The sequence below is a fragment of the Uranotaenia lowii genome, chromosome 3 (assembly GCF_029784155.1).
Source record: "Uranotaenia lowii strain MFRU-FL chromosome 3, ASM2978415v1, whole genome shotgun sequence".
Taxonomy (NCBI): Eukaryota; Metazoa; Arthropoda; class Insecta; order Diptera; family Culicidae; genus Uranotaenia; species Uranotaenia lowii.
Genome location: NC_073693.1, coordinates 251,875,234 through 251,893,054, shown reverse-complemented (window position 1 = coordinate 251,893,054; position 17,821 = coordinate 251,875,234). Strand labels below are relative to the sequence as shown.

Genomic DNA, 17,821 nt, shown 5'->3' with positions numbered 1-17,821 from the left:
GAGGTCGGGTTTTGCCTTCGCCGATCTTGAACGGTTACAAACCGAAGGGTGGTGGTCCGGGATTGCATTCCTCCTCTCGGCATTCGGATTCTGACGACGAGGACTGGTGCTAGCACAGGGTGAGACGTCGTCAGTGCGATCCGCGAAAACGTCGGGAACAGATCTGGGTGTAACGGAGCCCCAAATGAGTAACCACTACAAAAGAGAAACCCGAAAGACGTCCCACCGGAAACGGAAGTTTAAGGTGGCCCACGTCAAGCCTAAGTAATTGTTGAACGCAACTATTATAGTCTACATACACATGGTCACAGAAACACACACACACATTTCCGGGGCACCCAAATCGGAGTAGGGGTGCTGCCCGGATCACTCTAGCAGGAGAAAGGGTTTTCCTTTCGTGGAAAGCGTGCCATCGTCGTGCTGTAATTGAAATAAAACCCAAAGTGGTCGTCGTCGCCATGACCAAAATGGCCGGAAATGTTATCTACCAACTAACTAGCTTTATTACTCTGAAGTAGAGGGAGGAAACGATGAAGTCGAAAGCCCCAGCAAGAAGAGGATTTCGAAGGGTCGCTTCGCACAACTCCTTTGAAAAAATGATATAACAACATTGATTAAATGTAAAGCAAAAGTGAACTATTGTTTTAAGCTGTTTATAGTGTAAGCATCGGTTTAAGCAGTTAGATTTCCTTTAAAAGTTGTAATATGATTCCAATTTGTTTAACCTAAAACTGTTTCGTTTATGATTGGATAAACACACATTAAAGAAAAATCTAGAAAATCAAATAAATTCATTCAAAAATGCCTTTGAATTTAAAAAAAAAATTATAAACAGAAATCGAAATTCAAACAAAACCAAACGTTTCCAAGATTAAGGTTTTATGAGCTAGATAAAGAATTTGTTTGGAAAATATTTAAACTTATTTTACAACGCACCTGAAAATTCCAAGTCAAATCTTCACTGGAGCAATGAATTCTGATTCTTAATATATGAATTGAATGATAGCTAGATAACCTAGAACAAGCTAGTGTTGACGTATTGTATTGTATCATATGCTTAACTTGCATAAAATCAGAAACACCAGGTGCCTAGAGCAAGCATCAAAGTTGACAATTTCCAACATATTTACTCGAATTAGAATATCGGAGTGATTGTAAAGTCGTCAGATTTTTGAGAAAAAAAAAATGAAATTGAGCAAATTTTGCTTAAATCCTTGAAATAGGTTCAGGATTGAATCTCACGTTTATTTCTTCTAGCAACTTTTTTCAGCGAATCTTAAAAACAACAAATGCAGAGCAGTTCTCTTTTCCCAATCAAACTGTGTCTATTCGAGATCCTTTTTGGATTGCTGCTAGTTTGAGGCCAAAAAGCTTTATTTTGATTCAATACTCAAAACCATTGTTTTGATTCAAAACTCTTGCTTGTATTATTGCAGAATTTTATTGTTACGTTTTTATGAATCAGTTCTTACTTCAAGTTGCTCCAAGGCTTTTTATCTTTTTTTTGTATTAACTTTGATCGCAACTTGGTACCCTTCGGAGTATTTTCTTGAAAAGTAATCATAAAAAACTAGACTGAGTCGATTTGGGGTCATTTTTTAACTTCTCTAACCCTGGCGTCTAAAAAACTTCGTTTTGGTTAAAAACCCATCCATGATTTTTTGGACATTTTTTAAGTAACGTTTACATGGGTAAATTTAAACTTTTTGGTTTGTATGGGAAAATTGAATATTTTGTGCTGAAAAATCAACATCATTTATTAACCTTCTGTGGAACCGAGTCTACTAACGGGTTTTATGCCAAATTATAAATTCTCTAAAGGAAATTTTCGGCTGATCAATTTTGTCGAATACCGTAACTTCGTTTCTTATTAGGCTATTTTACAGGGATATGTCTTCTGGTATTGAAGAACAATAAACTCAATTGACATCACTGCTGGTGCCGCGAGAAGTATTGCATGAAAAATAGTCATGCAATGTCTTGCTAGGTACCCAGAAGTGATGTCAATTTAATTTAATGTTTATCAATGCAAAAAAAAACATGCCCGAACTCAACACCTATTAACATTTTTGTCTAATAAGATACGCAGTTACAATCTTCAACAAAGTTGTTCAACGGAAATTTTCCTTTAGAGAATTTATAAATTGGAACATTTAATTGAAATGTTGATTTTTTAGAACAAAATATTCATTTTGCCCATACAAACCTAAGAGTTCAAATTCACTTATGTCAATTTTGCTTAAAATTTGTGCAAAAAATAGTAGGTGGAATTTGATCTAAAACGAAGCCTTTAAGAACTCAGGGTTTGAGTAATTAAAAAATGACCCGAATTGACTAAGTCTAATGCAATATCTCGCTAGGCATCAACACTGATGTAAGTTGAATTCATTTTTTCAATGAGAAGAAAACATCCCCCTGATAATCAATTTGTTACTTTAGTGCCTTTTATGTTATGAAACTACAATCTTCGAGGAAATTGTTCAGCTAAATATGTCCTTTAATTATATTGAAATTAAACACATAAAAAGTAAGGAGGCTTAATTCCACAGGAAAAAAAAAGAAAATAAAATGCTGATTTTTCAGACCGATTTTTTTTTTTCATACAAACCTTAGCGTTATGATTAACTTATGTAAATTCTGCAATAAACCATAGATGAGTTTCGCAGCAATTCAAACTTCTCAGACCTTAGGCTCTCAAAATTAAATCCAGATTAACTTGGTTTATTGTTTTGGCTAGGACCTTATCAGCAGATTGACTGCGTGCAATAATTTGCATAGACAATACAAACAATCTGGTTTGTATAGTTACACTCAAACCCTTTCGAGTTTTATCAATTTCAAACAAAAATCGAACTCATTCTCATGAACTGATAACCCTTCTTTGAAGCTGTTTCGAGCCAATAAAATACATTTGTACGGTATGCGATTAGTTTACGATGTTTTGCGTCATTTGCCATTTGCGTTCATTTGCCCTTGCTCCTGACGAAAATCCAACTGTCTCTGCCAGGATTGAAAATTTTCATTCATTCATATGGAAGGCGAAGTTTATTTTGGATCACTATAGACCCAAGAAAATAAGATCAGTTAGGGAGCATGTCATGCCAGAAATATTACGATAAAATGAATGTCAAAACCATTCATATTCACGTGATATAAATAAACGTCCCGTATGAGAAGAGTGGGCAATGAATGAAACTTGAGAACCAAATGGAATCTTTAGAAAAGGCGCAGCAAACTCTTATCTCTATTTTCATTTTTTATACTATTGTTAGTAAGCGTTTGTCATAGCACAGTATATTGGAAATTAGCTTGGCAAACTAAGTTGCCAAAAATTGCACTGGTGATCTATCTCATGACCAGTTTAAACTTTCATGTCATGACCGCAGTATTGGAGAACTCAATGATCAATGACACAATGGAAAAATCTTTTTTTGCCAAAAAAAACATTCATAGCATGCTTTTATTTTGAAAAAATCCTAAACAAGTACATATATTATATCACTCTAAAAAGTAAAAACTCGATAGGCCAAAGCAGGGGTTTTCAGATCATTTGCTCGACAGAGCACTTTTTTAAAACCAAGTTTTTTGGGGGAGCACCTGCATTTTTAGAAAGAATGAAAAACTCGAGTTCAAAACTTGATAGTATTTATTATTTATCGTTTAAATAAGATAAGTCTTACATCGTAGTCTACTGTTTGAATAGACTTGTTTTTATTAACAAAATATGGGTCATCAAAAATTAATGTTTTCAATAGAAAATATACGCTGACGTATTGTTTCGCGTTTAGTCGGAATCAGTATTTTGACTTTGTTGTTAGATGAGATGTCATCCTGCTCAAGCACTACTCAAGCAACCAAAAGTCCCATAAAACAGGTACAAAAATGCTTACTCAGCCCCATCGTTGATATGGAGTACGTTCTATGCAGCTCAAAATTTAAGTTTTTATTGATTCTTTCAAGTTCCAAAACAAGTCTTTATGATCTTCTTGTCAGCTTCAAGCGGCCTCTTAATTCAGCTTCCAAAAAATCACAATATGAGCAAAAAATCTCTCTCTATCTCAACTGAACCCATGGATTCGGTTCAAAGCACCTTCTCTTGATTATTTACAATGCTCTGTACTGGTGCCGCCATGATGCCACGCGCCGGATTCCAACCTCGACAAATTGCTCAATTGCTTCTTTCCTACATTTCCTACATATATCGCATCAGAATGGTCACTCAATTACTATATTACTTATTGAAAAAAATTTGTCCGGTTTGGGGATCGAACCCCAACGTTCGTGGTGAGAATCGAACACGCTACCACAAGACCACGTCTAGATGTTGTTCTAACTGAATCTAAAACTCGATGTGGCGATTTGATTTTGAAAGCACATCAGTGCACTTTTTGTGACTTACCAAATCCCGTTTTGAGCACTTTTGTGCCCTTTTTGTGACTAATCAAATCCCGTTTTAAGTACTTTTGTGCCCTTTATATGACTTAAATCCCGTATAACGTACGTATAGATCACTTTTGCAACTTTCCAGTTCGTTAATCAGTGCATATAGTTCACTCATGGGAATTGGGCAAAACAGTCATATACAACGTACATATTAATCACTTTTGAAACTATCAAGTTCATTAATGAGTACATAAAGTTCACTAAAGGGAATTGGGCAGTTGATTCTCTTTGTCAGCCAATATATAACTTTCAATGCCTTCATTCGAGTAAATATGTGACTTTGGGTTGCTTGGGTAAGGATTGAACGAAAAAAAACAGAAATAGTTGCTATTTAGTCACATTTATTCATACCTGTTGGCTGCGCTTTTGGATGATCCTGGTTTTGCTGATGTTACGTTTTTTAACCAGCGATCCATGGTGATTCCAATACTCCAAAAAAAAAAACTGTTTACCTGGAATTGTAAACAACAAATCCAAATTCAACACTGTGCTTGTTGACGTTGATTGTCAACAGCTTTTTGCTTGTATTTGGTTCAGTCGAACACGTTTAAGTCCTACAACACAAGTATGGCACACTGTTGGAAACTGGCTGCACTGCGGGATTGGCAGCGGCGCTTCATCGGTGGTGGGAATTTCTCATCGTCGCGACGCCGGTATATTTGACGTCTCAACCCTGGCATTCTACATCCGGCTTTGACCAATTACGAAGCGTTAAGCGAAGGAGAGAAAAACCAATTTATTAAATCCTAAAATTTGTTCCTACTTACAATTAAAATTTCATTAAACTTGTACCAAAGTGCTATAGTGCATGCAAAGAACATTCTTCCGGGACTGCTCCAGTATAATTTTGTGAGCTGAACAACAGGTTTGCGAAACAATGATCACATGTAATCATCAATATCATGCTAAATTGTAAACTCCTCTTTAGAAGCTGGACAGTTCGGTTGAATCCGTTCCGGTAGACGTTAGGAATCTTTGTGAACATCCACACTGAATTTGTAAGTCCTAAACTAGAATCTCAAAGCTGAAATATGAAAATTTACTAATTATACCTAATAAATTGCAGCTTGAAGCTGTCGTAAAAACTGCTATCAGAAGTAGTGTCTATATTCCTTTCGTTGCTTGGAACAGGCACACCGTTATACGTCGTTTGATCAAATTAGTGCAATTTGGGAATCTACCATTCTTTGAAAACAGGGCTTGTAGTCGCCAGTAAAATTAAAATAAAAAAAAAAATATTCGCTCGTACTATATGACCCGTATTTTTCAAAGCAGGTTCATGCGTTGGGTACATCACAGAGCACTTTCAAAAGCATCGCGGAGCACCGTCTGAACACGATCTGAAAACCCCTGGCGTTAAAGCCTTAACTAGTGTTTTTTTTTTGCATTCTTTTTTAATATTTAGATGGGAAGACCCAAGTAATACCGATTATTTTGAAAGACTCTTTAAGCCTCTTATGAAACCTAAACTTGATCTAGTAGCCTGTTATAAAACTTTAAATGTTACTTGGGGATGCAAGAACGCAAGATTCAGTTATATTTTGATATATTAAGTTTTAAAACTGGAAGGTTGATGCAATAACTAACGTCATACCCGTCACACTTCCATCTGTACCGTTGAGCCGTCAACACGTACGCCGGAGCATCGTATCGTTGCTGTGTACCTGCAGGAACATTTTACATTATTTATTTTTTCCTTACCTGTATTTCAATCAGCACTTTTCAGTGCTAAAATTATTTTCATTTTCTTTTATTCATATTTTCTCTTTTCTTTCCAGCATGGGGAAGTCTTCGGCCGGCTCAAGGGCCGGAAGAAAACGGATGGCTGAACCTAATCCAGGGCCATCTGCCAAAAAAGTTGAAATTTCCAATTCATTCGATGTCCTTCATAACATCGGTGATGAGGAAATATTCATATTTAATTCTGATAAGAGTACTAAGAAACCTTCTTCTCCTTCTTATACTCTTAAAAACGAAAAGATTCCACCAATAACGGTCACGATTCCTGACTTCAATGCCTTTCGAAAAGAAATCGTCACTTCCGTCAAGGATGTGAAGATTTCTTTTCAGATCGGTCGAAGGGGAACTGCTCTTATATTGGCGGAATCTTTTAATGATTTTCAAAAAATTTTAAATTATTTGAATAATAAAAAACACCAATTTTTTACGTACGATACTAGAGGTGATCGTCCTTTTAAAGTTGTACTTCGTGGTCTCACCGGCGATCAGACACCGGATGAGATCACAAATGAATTAAATTCTTTGTTAGGTTTTTCTCCAATTCAAGTAATTCAAATGAGGAAAAGAACCAACACGAATAATACCAGTAGTGTTGGTTTTGCTCCTGAACTTTATTTGATCCATTTTAAAAAGGATCAGGTTAATCATTTGAAAATTTTGGAAAAGGCTCGTCTTATGTTTCATTGTCGAGTAAAATTTGAACCTTTTCGTAAATCCCATACCAATTTTTTACAAAATATTACGCAATGTCGTCGTTGTCAAGCTTTTTGTCATGGCACTAAAAATTGTAGAATGAATGCCAGATGCATGTTTTGCGGCTCATTCGATCATGAAAAATCTAAATGCCTTTTTGGTGGTGATAAGCCAAAAACAGAATTTTTTAAGTGTGCGAATTGCGCAGGTAATCATTCCTCGAATTCTCTAGATTGTCCCGTTAGGGCAAAAATTGTTGCTTCTAGGAAAAACCCCAAAGTTTCCAGAAAAGTTTCTTCTCCTCCTTCCTCTTTTTCGTCTACACACGTCAGACCGGCAAACAACCTGCCTGTTCGCAGTCAGCCTCGGCCTACATTGGAATCACGGCTGGGTAATACCCGAAGTGATTTTAATGTTACCTGGGCTGATTCTGCGCCACAGACTCGTTGTTTATCGTTCTCAGAGGTGGTTGAAAATGGGTTGCCCTCTTCAGGTTTAACTAATAAAAATGGGAAAAACCAAGTCTCAACGTTCATGCGAAGGCTTGGGAAAATCCCCGAAAATCAAATACTTTTTCTTCTCCTTCCTCTTCTGATTCTAACAATTTTGTTGATTTGGGTGAGATAACTGAGGAAAAATTAAAATTTTTGCATCGAAATTTAATGGAAATGATGCAACTTATGTTGAAAGCAAATTCAATGTTTGAAGCTTTCCAAACTTCTTTTAATTATGCTAACAAAATTATTATGACTTTACGATTCCCTCATGGATCCAAATAGATGTTTAAATATTATGAATTGGAACGCTAGATCTTTGCTGGCTAACCAAGACGAGTTCTTTTTATTTTTGAAAACTCAAAACATACATATTGCTGCCATCACTGAAACTTTTTTAAAGCCAGACAATCACTTGAAAAGCAATGCTTTCTTTAAAATTTTACGAAATGATCGACTTGATCGACAAGGTGGGGGTGTAGCTATTGTCATCAATAGTCGTCTCAAATTTAGACTTCTTCCTTCTTTCAATACAAAAGTCTTAGAAACAATTGGAATTGAATTAGAAACTTCTATGGGGAAAATTATAATTGTTGCCGCATATTTGCCTTTTCAATGTAGCGGTGAACAGAAAAATTTTTTGAAGGGAGATTTACAAAAACTCACCAGAAATAAATCTAAATTTTTTAGTATTGGTGACTTTAATGCAAAACACCGATCTTGGAATAATATTTCATCAAATTCAAATGGGAATATTTTGTTTAATGACTGCTCTGCAGGTTATTATACTGTTGAATATCCTAATGGGCATACTTGTTTTTCTTCAATTAGAAATCCCTCCACAATTGATTTGGTTCTAACGGATTTAGGCGAGCATTGTAGTCAATTAGTTACTCATGCGGACCTCGATTCAGACCACCTTCCAGTAACATTTTCTTTATCCCAAAGTCACATTGAAAACCCTTTAAAATCAACTTTTAATTTTCAAAAGGCTAACTGGGAGCGATATATGAATTTTATTGAACGTAATTTAGATGTAAACGTTCCATTGAATTCAATAGAAGATATTGATTTGGCTGTAGAAAATTTGACAACTTCAATAGTCAATGCTAGAGCCGCTTCAATACCTAAAGTTAAACATAAATTTAATCAACCTTTAATTGATGATGATCTTCAGTTTTTGATACGACTGAAAAACATTCGTCGACGCCAATTTCAACGAACTAGGGATCCTTATTTGAAATTAATTTATTGCGACCTTCAAAAAGAGATCAAACGTCGTTTAAATTTCATTCGTAATGAAAATTTTGCTAAAGCAGTAGAGGACATAAAACCCTACTCAAAGCCATTTTGGAAATTAACTAAAATTCTAAAAAAGCCCCAGAGCCAATTCCTACTTTGAAAGATGGGGATAAACTTCTTTTAACTAATTCAGAAAAAGCTCAAAAATTATCCCAACAATTTGAGTCTGCTCATGATTTTAATTTAAACGTTGTAAGTCCAATTGATGCTCAAATTTCCCTAGAATTTGATGATATTCTTTCTAAGCAAATTGTGTTTGAAAGTTCTTGTGAGACAAATATTAATGAACTTAAATTGATTTTCAAAAAATTTAAAAATATGAAAGCCCCGGGGGAAGATGGGATTTTCTATATTCTTATTAAAAAGTAGCCTGAAAGCACTTTAATTTTTTTAGTTAAAATCTTCAATAAATGTTTTCACTTGGCTTATTTTCCCAATTAATGGAAAAATGCCAAAGTAACTCCAATTTTGAAACCTGGAAAAAGTGCTTCAGAGCCTTCAAGTTATCGACCAATTAGTTTGCTTCCTTCTTTAAGTAAACTATTTGAGAGATTTCTTTTGAATAGAATGATGATTCACATTAATCAGAATTCTATTTTCCCTGATGAACAATTTGGTTTTCGTCATGGACATTCTACTACACATCAACTTTTGAGTGTAACTAATATGATTAACGCTAGCAAATCTGAGGGTTATTCAACTGGTGTTGCTCTTCTTGATATTGAAAAAGCTTTTGACAGTGTTTGGCACAAAGGTTTAGTAGCTAAATTAGCTCGATTTGATTTTCCTGTATATCTCACCAAAATTATTCAAAATTATTTGACTAGCCGAACTTTGCAAGTAAGCTATCAAAATTCATGCTCTGAAAGGATACCCATTAGAGCTGGTGTCCCTCAGGGTAGTATACTTGGGCCTATTTTATACAATATTTTTACTTCTGATCTTCCTGATGTCCCAGAAGGAAAAGGTAGAAGATTATTTGCTGACGATACTTTGCTTTCAGCCAAAGGTCGAAATTTACGGGTGGTACGCAGTAGATTGCAACAAAATTTAAATTCCTTTTTGAATTACTTGAAAATGTGGAAAATTTCTCCTAACGCTTCCAAAACTCAACTTATTTTATTTCCCCATAAGCCAAGAGCAATTTTTTTAAAACCTAATGAAAATCATTCCATAACTTTTAATGGGGTTTCTTTAGAATGGTCTGATCACGTGAAGTACTTGGGACTCACACTTGATCGGAATCTTTCTTTTAAGAATCACATTGAAGATATTCAATCTAAATGTAATAAATACAACAAATCTCTTTATTCTCTCATCAACAGGAAATCCCGACTTTGCCTGAAGAATAAGATGCTTATTTACAAGCAAGTCTTCCGACCAGCGATAATGTATGCAGTTCCGATTTGGTCTAGCTGCTGCGCGACGAGGAAGAAAGCCATCCAGAGGATTCAGAACAAGGTTCTGAAAATGATTTTGCGGCTTCCACCTTGGCACAGCACCGAAGATCTTCATCGGATTGCAGGCATTGAATCTATCGAAGAGATGGCCAACAAAATCATCTCCAACTTCAGAGGCAAATCGATGCAGTCTTCCATCGCAGAGATTCGCTCTCTCTACAATTAGTTTAATTTTAGGATAGCTTTAGTTTTTAGTTTAAAATATTTTTTTTTCACTACAGGATGTTCTCCTTTATAAAAATGCTTGATTGTGCTCAGCAAATTTAAGTCGAATAAATAAATTTTAGTGATTATTAAACTATAGGGCTCTGAAAGTTCATTATTGAACTGAACACCTAATTTAATGTTTTAATGTAATATAAATGTAATGATGAATTGGTACTAATAAAGATATATTTAAAAAAAAAAAAACGTCATACCCGTATCAAAATTTGCGTTGATGAATTTGAGGTGAACTGCAATCCGAGATCACTTGAGCCAATTGAAGTCTTAGTTTATTTTTTTGTAACATTGAAAAAAAAAGATGATTGTCAAGCATAGAATTTCAAAATGAAAATCATAATTCAAACTTCTGTTCAGGATTTATTTTCTCAAGACCGATATAGTTATGTTGTGTACAACCAAGCAATGGAAAATAAGTTAAATATTCATAAAGTTCTACTCCAAAAAAAAAACTTATCCCCTCTTCCGATTCAACTCCAGAAGAAATTGTAATTTGTCTCGGCGCAATTGCCTAAGTAGGACATCTTAATTATGATTTGTAGAAAGTTCAAAGCTCCAAAATTTGTGGGCAATATAATTCAACAACAGAAAACACAAAACGATCTGAAGCTCAATTGATAAGCGCGAATCCACCGTAACATTCCTAAAATGAAAGACTCTTCCACCAGTAAATTTTTTTTTAGCCGTAGCTCAAAGCGCTTGTTTATTATTATGTTTAGATTCAGAAAACGAAACTTTAAGAATCATTAATCAAAACACACTTTAATAAGTGTCCTTTGCAATGATGAACGGTTCTTTCACAGATGAATAATAGAAACAATTTTATTTCGTATGTCAATTACATCGATTCTTCTATGTTCATGAATAATTGAAGTTTAAAAATTAACAGTTTTTTTTCTTGAATTTCATAAAAATTCAAAAACTCATGTTGCAATTTTTTTTAACTTGAATATTATTGATTTGTTTAACTTGATTGATATTTCTTAGACTCATCTTTTTTTTATGAATGTTTTTAAAAAAAATTTCCATGCACTATTGTCAAAAGACATATCAGTGATGTCAACCAATTGTTTTTTCAGTATTGCGAACAAAAAACTTAAACTTTTTAATCAATGAGGTCTGTTCTCGAAAAAAAATTCACACTGTATTTTGTAAATTTGTTTGATATCGACTAAGAATTGGTGAAAATTTCAGCAAAACTAGCTATTGATGTGAATTATACATCCACATGACATTCCTGGAGTAATCATTATTGGAATAAGGATTCTATGCCGGACCGGCACAAACAAGCTTTCTCATCGCCGTATGAGTACTGAAACCAGCATTAGGGAAAAAAAACTTTGTTTCCAACCCCTGGTAAACAGCCATTGGCAAAAATATTCGTCAGTAAGCAGCTGTGGGTGTCTGTAAACATTTTCTCGTTTCCCATTCCCATCCCATTTCCATCCCATTCCATCCCATTCCTATCCCATCTTATTACCATCAAAGACAAAAAAGGATGGAAAAACATCGGTCAAACGGCAGAAGGGGTGTGGCAGAAGAACTATGACAGTAAACCTTCGTTTGCTAACTTACTCAGTTGGTATACTGGTTAAGTATAGTCGACAAGCAAGTCGTAGTGAGGATGTTGCATTGGGTTCGATTCTCTCTTTATTTTTTTAAAATTTCGGGATAAATTATCCAATGGGATTAAATTTCCATATTTTATTTCTTGTTAGCGCCGAGCGGCATTGACATCCCTACTTTGGGCGTACATGTGCAACAACTGGACAATCTGTCAAGTAGTTTTTGAGATAACTTTCCGATTATGAGAAAAAAAAAGAGCACAGACAAGAATTTTCGGTCGACATTGGCGCCAGCTTTTAAACTCGCTGTGGGTTATCGTTTTTCTAATCCTGAGCACTATTGCCTATATTTCTTTCTTCCTAAAGGCTTCCCTGAGGGTCTAGTTTTGACAAGTTTTGGAGAATTTTCTCCTCCAGCACAAAACAAAATCTTAAATTTTGTTCCACTCCATCACTGCACTGTGGTCCAAAAGGGCTAAAAGTGGAACTTTTTTCGTAGCGCCTCTGTCTTTTATCTTATCTCTTAAGTGTCTTCAGAACATTTGCTTCTTCAAACATGCTTCATAACTTGAAAGCATCAAAAGTTAGTCAAAGTCCACTATAAAAAAATTGAAAATTCTAACTTTTTTATTTCAATAGATAGAGCCATAGAGCTTTACTTTATAGGACAAAGTTGTAGAATACAAGAAAATATGAAACTTTGTTGAATACGTTAAGACTCTATTTCTTTTCAGAGCAGAGTTATAAAGGTTTTATTTTGAAAGTTATTTAAAAGTGAGTTTTTTATGCTTAACTATAGTTAGATGAGGATTTATATGAATAAGATGTTCTAAACATTTGTTGGGACATTCAAATCACACGTTTTGCACAAGATTTCAACATTCTACCACGTTGCCTTGCCAACTTATTGCAACTTTAAGTTTTATTTTTACTCAACTTCACGAGCGTTTATTGCAAAAACGTGCAAGTGAATTTTTAAAACTAATAAACCACGTTGAAGCTTGAACTAAGTGCAACAAATTGGTGTTGTTGTCATTTGTCTCCACGCGCTTATATTTGAACACAACAAGCATATATTTGATGTGTTTTACGTGTTTCCATACGAAAAATAGAAAAATCGATTTCCAGGCTACGCAGATGCTACGCAAAACGAAGGCAGAAAGCAGTTGAAAATAATTTTTGTATAGAAACACGTAAAACACATCAAATATATGCTTGTTGTGTTCAAATATAAGCGCGTGGAGACAAATGACAACAACACCAATTTGTTGCACTTAGTTCAAGCTTCAACGTGGTTTATTAGTTTTAAAAATTCACTTGCACGTTTTTGCAATAAACGCTCGTGAAGTTGAGTAAAAATAAAACTTAAAGTTGCAATAAGTTGGCTAGAAAACGTCATAGAATGTTGAAATCTTGTGCAAAACGTGTGATTTGAATGTCCCAACAAATGTTTAGAACATCTTATTCATATAAATCCTCATCTAACTATAGTTAAGCATAAAAAACTCACTTTTAAATAACTTTCAAAACAAAACCTTTATAACTCTGCTCTGAAAAGAGATAGAGTCTTGATGTATTCAACAAAGTTTCATATTTTCTTGTATTCTACAACTTTGTCCTATAAAGTAAAGCTCTATCTATTGAAATAAAAAAGTTAGAATTTTCAACTTTTTATAGTGGACTTTGACTAACTTTTGATGCTTTCAAGTTATGAAGCATGTTTGAAGAAGCAAATGTTCTGAAGACACTTAAGAGATAAGATAAAAGACATAGGCGCTACGAAAAAAGTTCCACTTTTAGCCCTTTTGGACCACTGTGCACTGGTTTCGCACATTGTTGAGCAACGATAAGTCATTCATTTCGAGCAATTTTCAAATTTTCTACAACATGTAGCCTAACTTTCTGGATTACGATTTAATCATCATATCGAGGTTGCCGAAATCAGAGAAAAATCTATAATTTCACAGAATTTTTAGCACATTTTCATCACAGATTCTGAGTCAAAAAACACAGAATTTTGGAAAAATTCACAGATTTTAAAGATTTTTCAAATTTTTTACGTATTTCAGATTTATAATTTTTTTGTCAATATAAATTTTTAAAATTTTAACTTTGTTTTGGAAAAACATGACAAAATTGGTAATGTTTTTGGATTTTTTTTCAATCAAAATGTAAAAAAGAGTTATTGTTTCAAGATTTTTCAAATAATTTTACGCTAAAATTCATCACAGAACTTGTGGGTAAAATCACAAAAAGTCAATTTTTTTTCGGAAACTTGCATTGTATACCTTTCGTATACGTTAGTTAGTTAGTTGATTTTATCTCCAGTCATTTTGGAAGCTACCTTACTTTTCAAATTTTTCTTAACTGTGCTCAAAAATTGAAGCTCTCTTGAAATCATGTTTATCAAAAATCATTACACAAATGACGTCAAGTTTTGCAGATTAAGACGGAGGATTACTAGCTAATGTTTCAAATTATTTTTGAACTTTCTTAAAGTCTTAACTTGCATTAAGGTGACGATTCTGATTGATGAAAAAAGAAGTTATCGTTACAAGTAATCTCAGCTCAATAAACACAAGACTTCATCCAAATAGATCAACTACACCGATTGGGGTAATCCCTTCATAGAAAAAAGACTGAATTCCCAACGTTAGTAAAGCAAAGCACTTTGTTCGGTGGGGAAAAAAATTAAACCATGACAAGCCTAAAAGATTGAAGAAATTAGCGGAAAGTAGCTCGTAATACAGGTAGATTTGTAGATTGAAATTTTGAAAGAACTAGAAAAAAAAGTTACGAAAAATATTATCACAAATAGGTACATGTCAAATAAGGGACCCAAGTTAGAGCGGGAAAATCTTGTTTCCCCAAGCTAGCAAAAAGTAATTGAATAATAGGAAATTTTCGGAATGAGACCGGTTTCAAAACAATAAGTATATAGAGTTTACAGAGTTTTCATTAGTTTGAAAAATATAATCTAGAAACGTTAGTAATGGTAGAATGAGTATAGATACAGCAGAGTAAATCTTTTAACAAATGTTTTTGAAAAAAAAAACACATTGAGAAACGTTTTTTTTACAACAGAATGTAATGGACAAGGAAATATTTTTTTGTAGAAAAAAAAAACTAAAACTGTTTTTTTATGAATTTCTAATTGACAGTATGATTTATTATCTTTTCTTTATTTTTAGGCAACGTTCAGTAACTTTTCAGAGATCAGAATCGTCACCTTTATTTAAAAATAATCTTATCCTTTTAAATCAGAATCAGTATTCATTGCTCCTTGCAAACACAGAATTAAATTTTGATTTTCAAGCCAAACCCTAACGCTATAGAATAGTTTTATTTGTTAACAATCTTCAAATGAAGAAGCACAGAATCCACCTAAAGTAATGCCAAGGAAATCGTTTGTAGATAAGTTTCAAACCAAATCCGATATTTATCCTCATCCTAATGAAACGCTTGTAACTGCCATCCTTCAAAGGGAAAACAAAGAACATAACTTTAACTTTTGCAAACTAATTTTTAAAACAGTTCCAAATGGACTCCGAAAGCCGAACTATTTATTCCAAAGGATTTTTTGCAAACTAATAAAAATGAATAAAAAAATTAAGAAAACAGAAAAACAGAAAAGATAAATCCCTTAAATCGATTCTTCGATCGAATAACTAACTAACCATGTAAATCGAATGTTTAAAATAAATAAAACAAATTAAAAAGACATAAATAGCATATATAAATGAGAAAAAAAACTTTTTATCGCAAACCTGCGACGTGGCAGTTGGTTTTTGTAAATTTGTCAGAGAATATATAAGTACTTTCAAAGCAGTTTTTCAAATCGATTAAGTCTCTACAGAATTTTACTCTCACAGCTTATTATTCTACCTGTTGATTTAGCTAATACATACGATAAAACATATATATCAAAACAAAATCCGAGCAGTGTATCATATTTAGGCTTAGAAAACGCAGCAAATAGTAGCAGCAGAGTTGAGGTCCGAAGAATGTTTGTAAATAAATAAATATAGTAATCGAGTAAATCGCTAGCAAAAAAAACGTGTAAATATTTTTTCTGTGATACCAAAGCATAACAAAGTGTAAATTCTGAAAAGGGTAAAGAAGCCTATCACTGATCAAAGAACCATATATTCAAACCCATGTCCCTAAGCAACAAATACGCAAAGTAAAAAACAGGGAATCGAAAAACTGAGTAGCAGTCATCAGTCATATATACTTTTCCGAACTTAAACCCTTTTTTACTCGTTAACAACTTTAGTTACCCAGAAAAAAACCAGTAGATTGTAATCAAATGTTATTTCGAGGTTTGCTTCCTTCGCAGACACACAATATATCGTTAGAAGGGAAGCGAAACGATTGAAGAGGATCATCAAATCAAAACCAAACAAGTATCGCTGATGGTCTCTAGTTTAAAAGTAGCGTATATTGCATGTGGTAAGGTAAGGTAACGAAAGATTAAGAAAGAAAAATCTAGGCATCTATTTAACGGACTTTTTAAATATTTTGTTCAAAAAAGATTTAAAAAAGAGAGAAAGAATAATCGAGTCGAATAAAACAAAACACAATATCTTGAAACGGATTATGTTGTAACAATATCACAATCCCTTCCGTCAACTCGTGGATTCATGAACCTGTAAAATATTTTAAAAGTTAATCTATGCACCAAAAAATTTCTTCAAAAGTCTCAATCAATTTTTTTAAAGTTCATAAATATGGTTAGCTTAATTGCGGCTTGTTATATAAACTATTTGGGAAATTGTATCAAAGGATTTTTGGGGCATTAGAGTTCGATTTAAGAGATGACCTTGGTTAGTATCAAATAAGTTCCTTTCTCTAACTTATAGTGATACCTACATATTTTTATTGGCAAAACAAGAAAACTATCAAAAAATTTATGCAAATTCATTAATCATGCCAAGGATGTAAGGGCACAATTTTTCTCCGCACATCTGGGCTTCTGTAGTCGTTGAAGTCAAGCTTTCAAAATTCACAATTCTATCACTCTCTACTTCGCTCTGTAACAAATCATCTTTATGGTCTGAAACATTCATTAGCATATCAACAACCCCAAGTAACAATTTAAACTTTGTTCTCTTTCACCACTTTCTAAAGCTAACTAGTCCATCTCATCGAAGCACAGTATGAGGCATTTTCGTGCAAGGTCTTGCACGACGGTGTCTTGTCCGAACCAATCCCGGTAACTGCTGGAGTGAGACAAGGATGTATTCTATCACCGCTACTTTTTCTAATCGTAATGGATGAGATTCTGATTGGATCGATTGACTGTGCACCGAACCGAGGATTGCCGTGGAATCCTTCAACAATGGAGCAACTGAACGACCTTGACCTGGCCCAAACACAACCAGATATGCAGAGCAAACTCGACGACCTCACCGAAAGTTCCAAGGCAGCAGGTCTCAAAGTCAATGTCGGAAAGACCAAGTCGATGGAGATCAACACAGGAAATCCCTCCAGTTTCATGGTAGCTGGGCAACAAGTTGAGAAAGTGGAGTGCTTCCAGTATCTTGGTAGTCAGATAACGCCTGATGGTGGTACCAGAAAAGACATCGAAACACGGATCAGAAAGGCCCGATTTGCGTTTGCGAGTCTCCGAAACATCTGGCGGTCACGCCAGATCTCTCTACGAACATAAATCCGAATCTTCAACTCAAACGTCAAATCCGTATTGCTGTACGGGTGCGAAACTTGGTGCACATATGCGGTGACGACGCGAAAACTTCAAGTATTTGTAAACCGCTGCCTGCGGAATATCATCCGCGCTTGGTGGCCTGGCAACTGGATCTCGAATGAGGAACTACATCGCCGGTGTCATCAAAAGGCGCTAGAAATCGAGATTCGGGAACGTAAGTGGAGATGGATTGGG

The 17,821-nt window shown here is 34.4% G+C and overlaps 1 protein-coding gene across 1 annotated transcript in view; it reads left to right on the top strand.

The window, feature by feature from the left end:
• LOC129753289 (voltage-dependent calcium channel type A subunit alpha-1-like) overlaps positions 1–16,512 on the top strand; it is a 260,599-nt gene extending 244,087 nt beyond the window's left edge. The window contains 1 exon segment of the mRNA XM_055749089.1: positions 3–16,512. Coding sequence (XP_055605064.1) covers positions 3–113 — 111 coding nt within the window. The 3' untranslated portion in view covers positions 114–16,512.
• Positions 16,513–17,821: the final 1,309 nt, after the last annotated feature.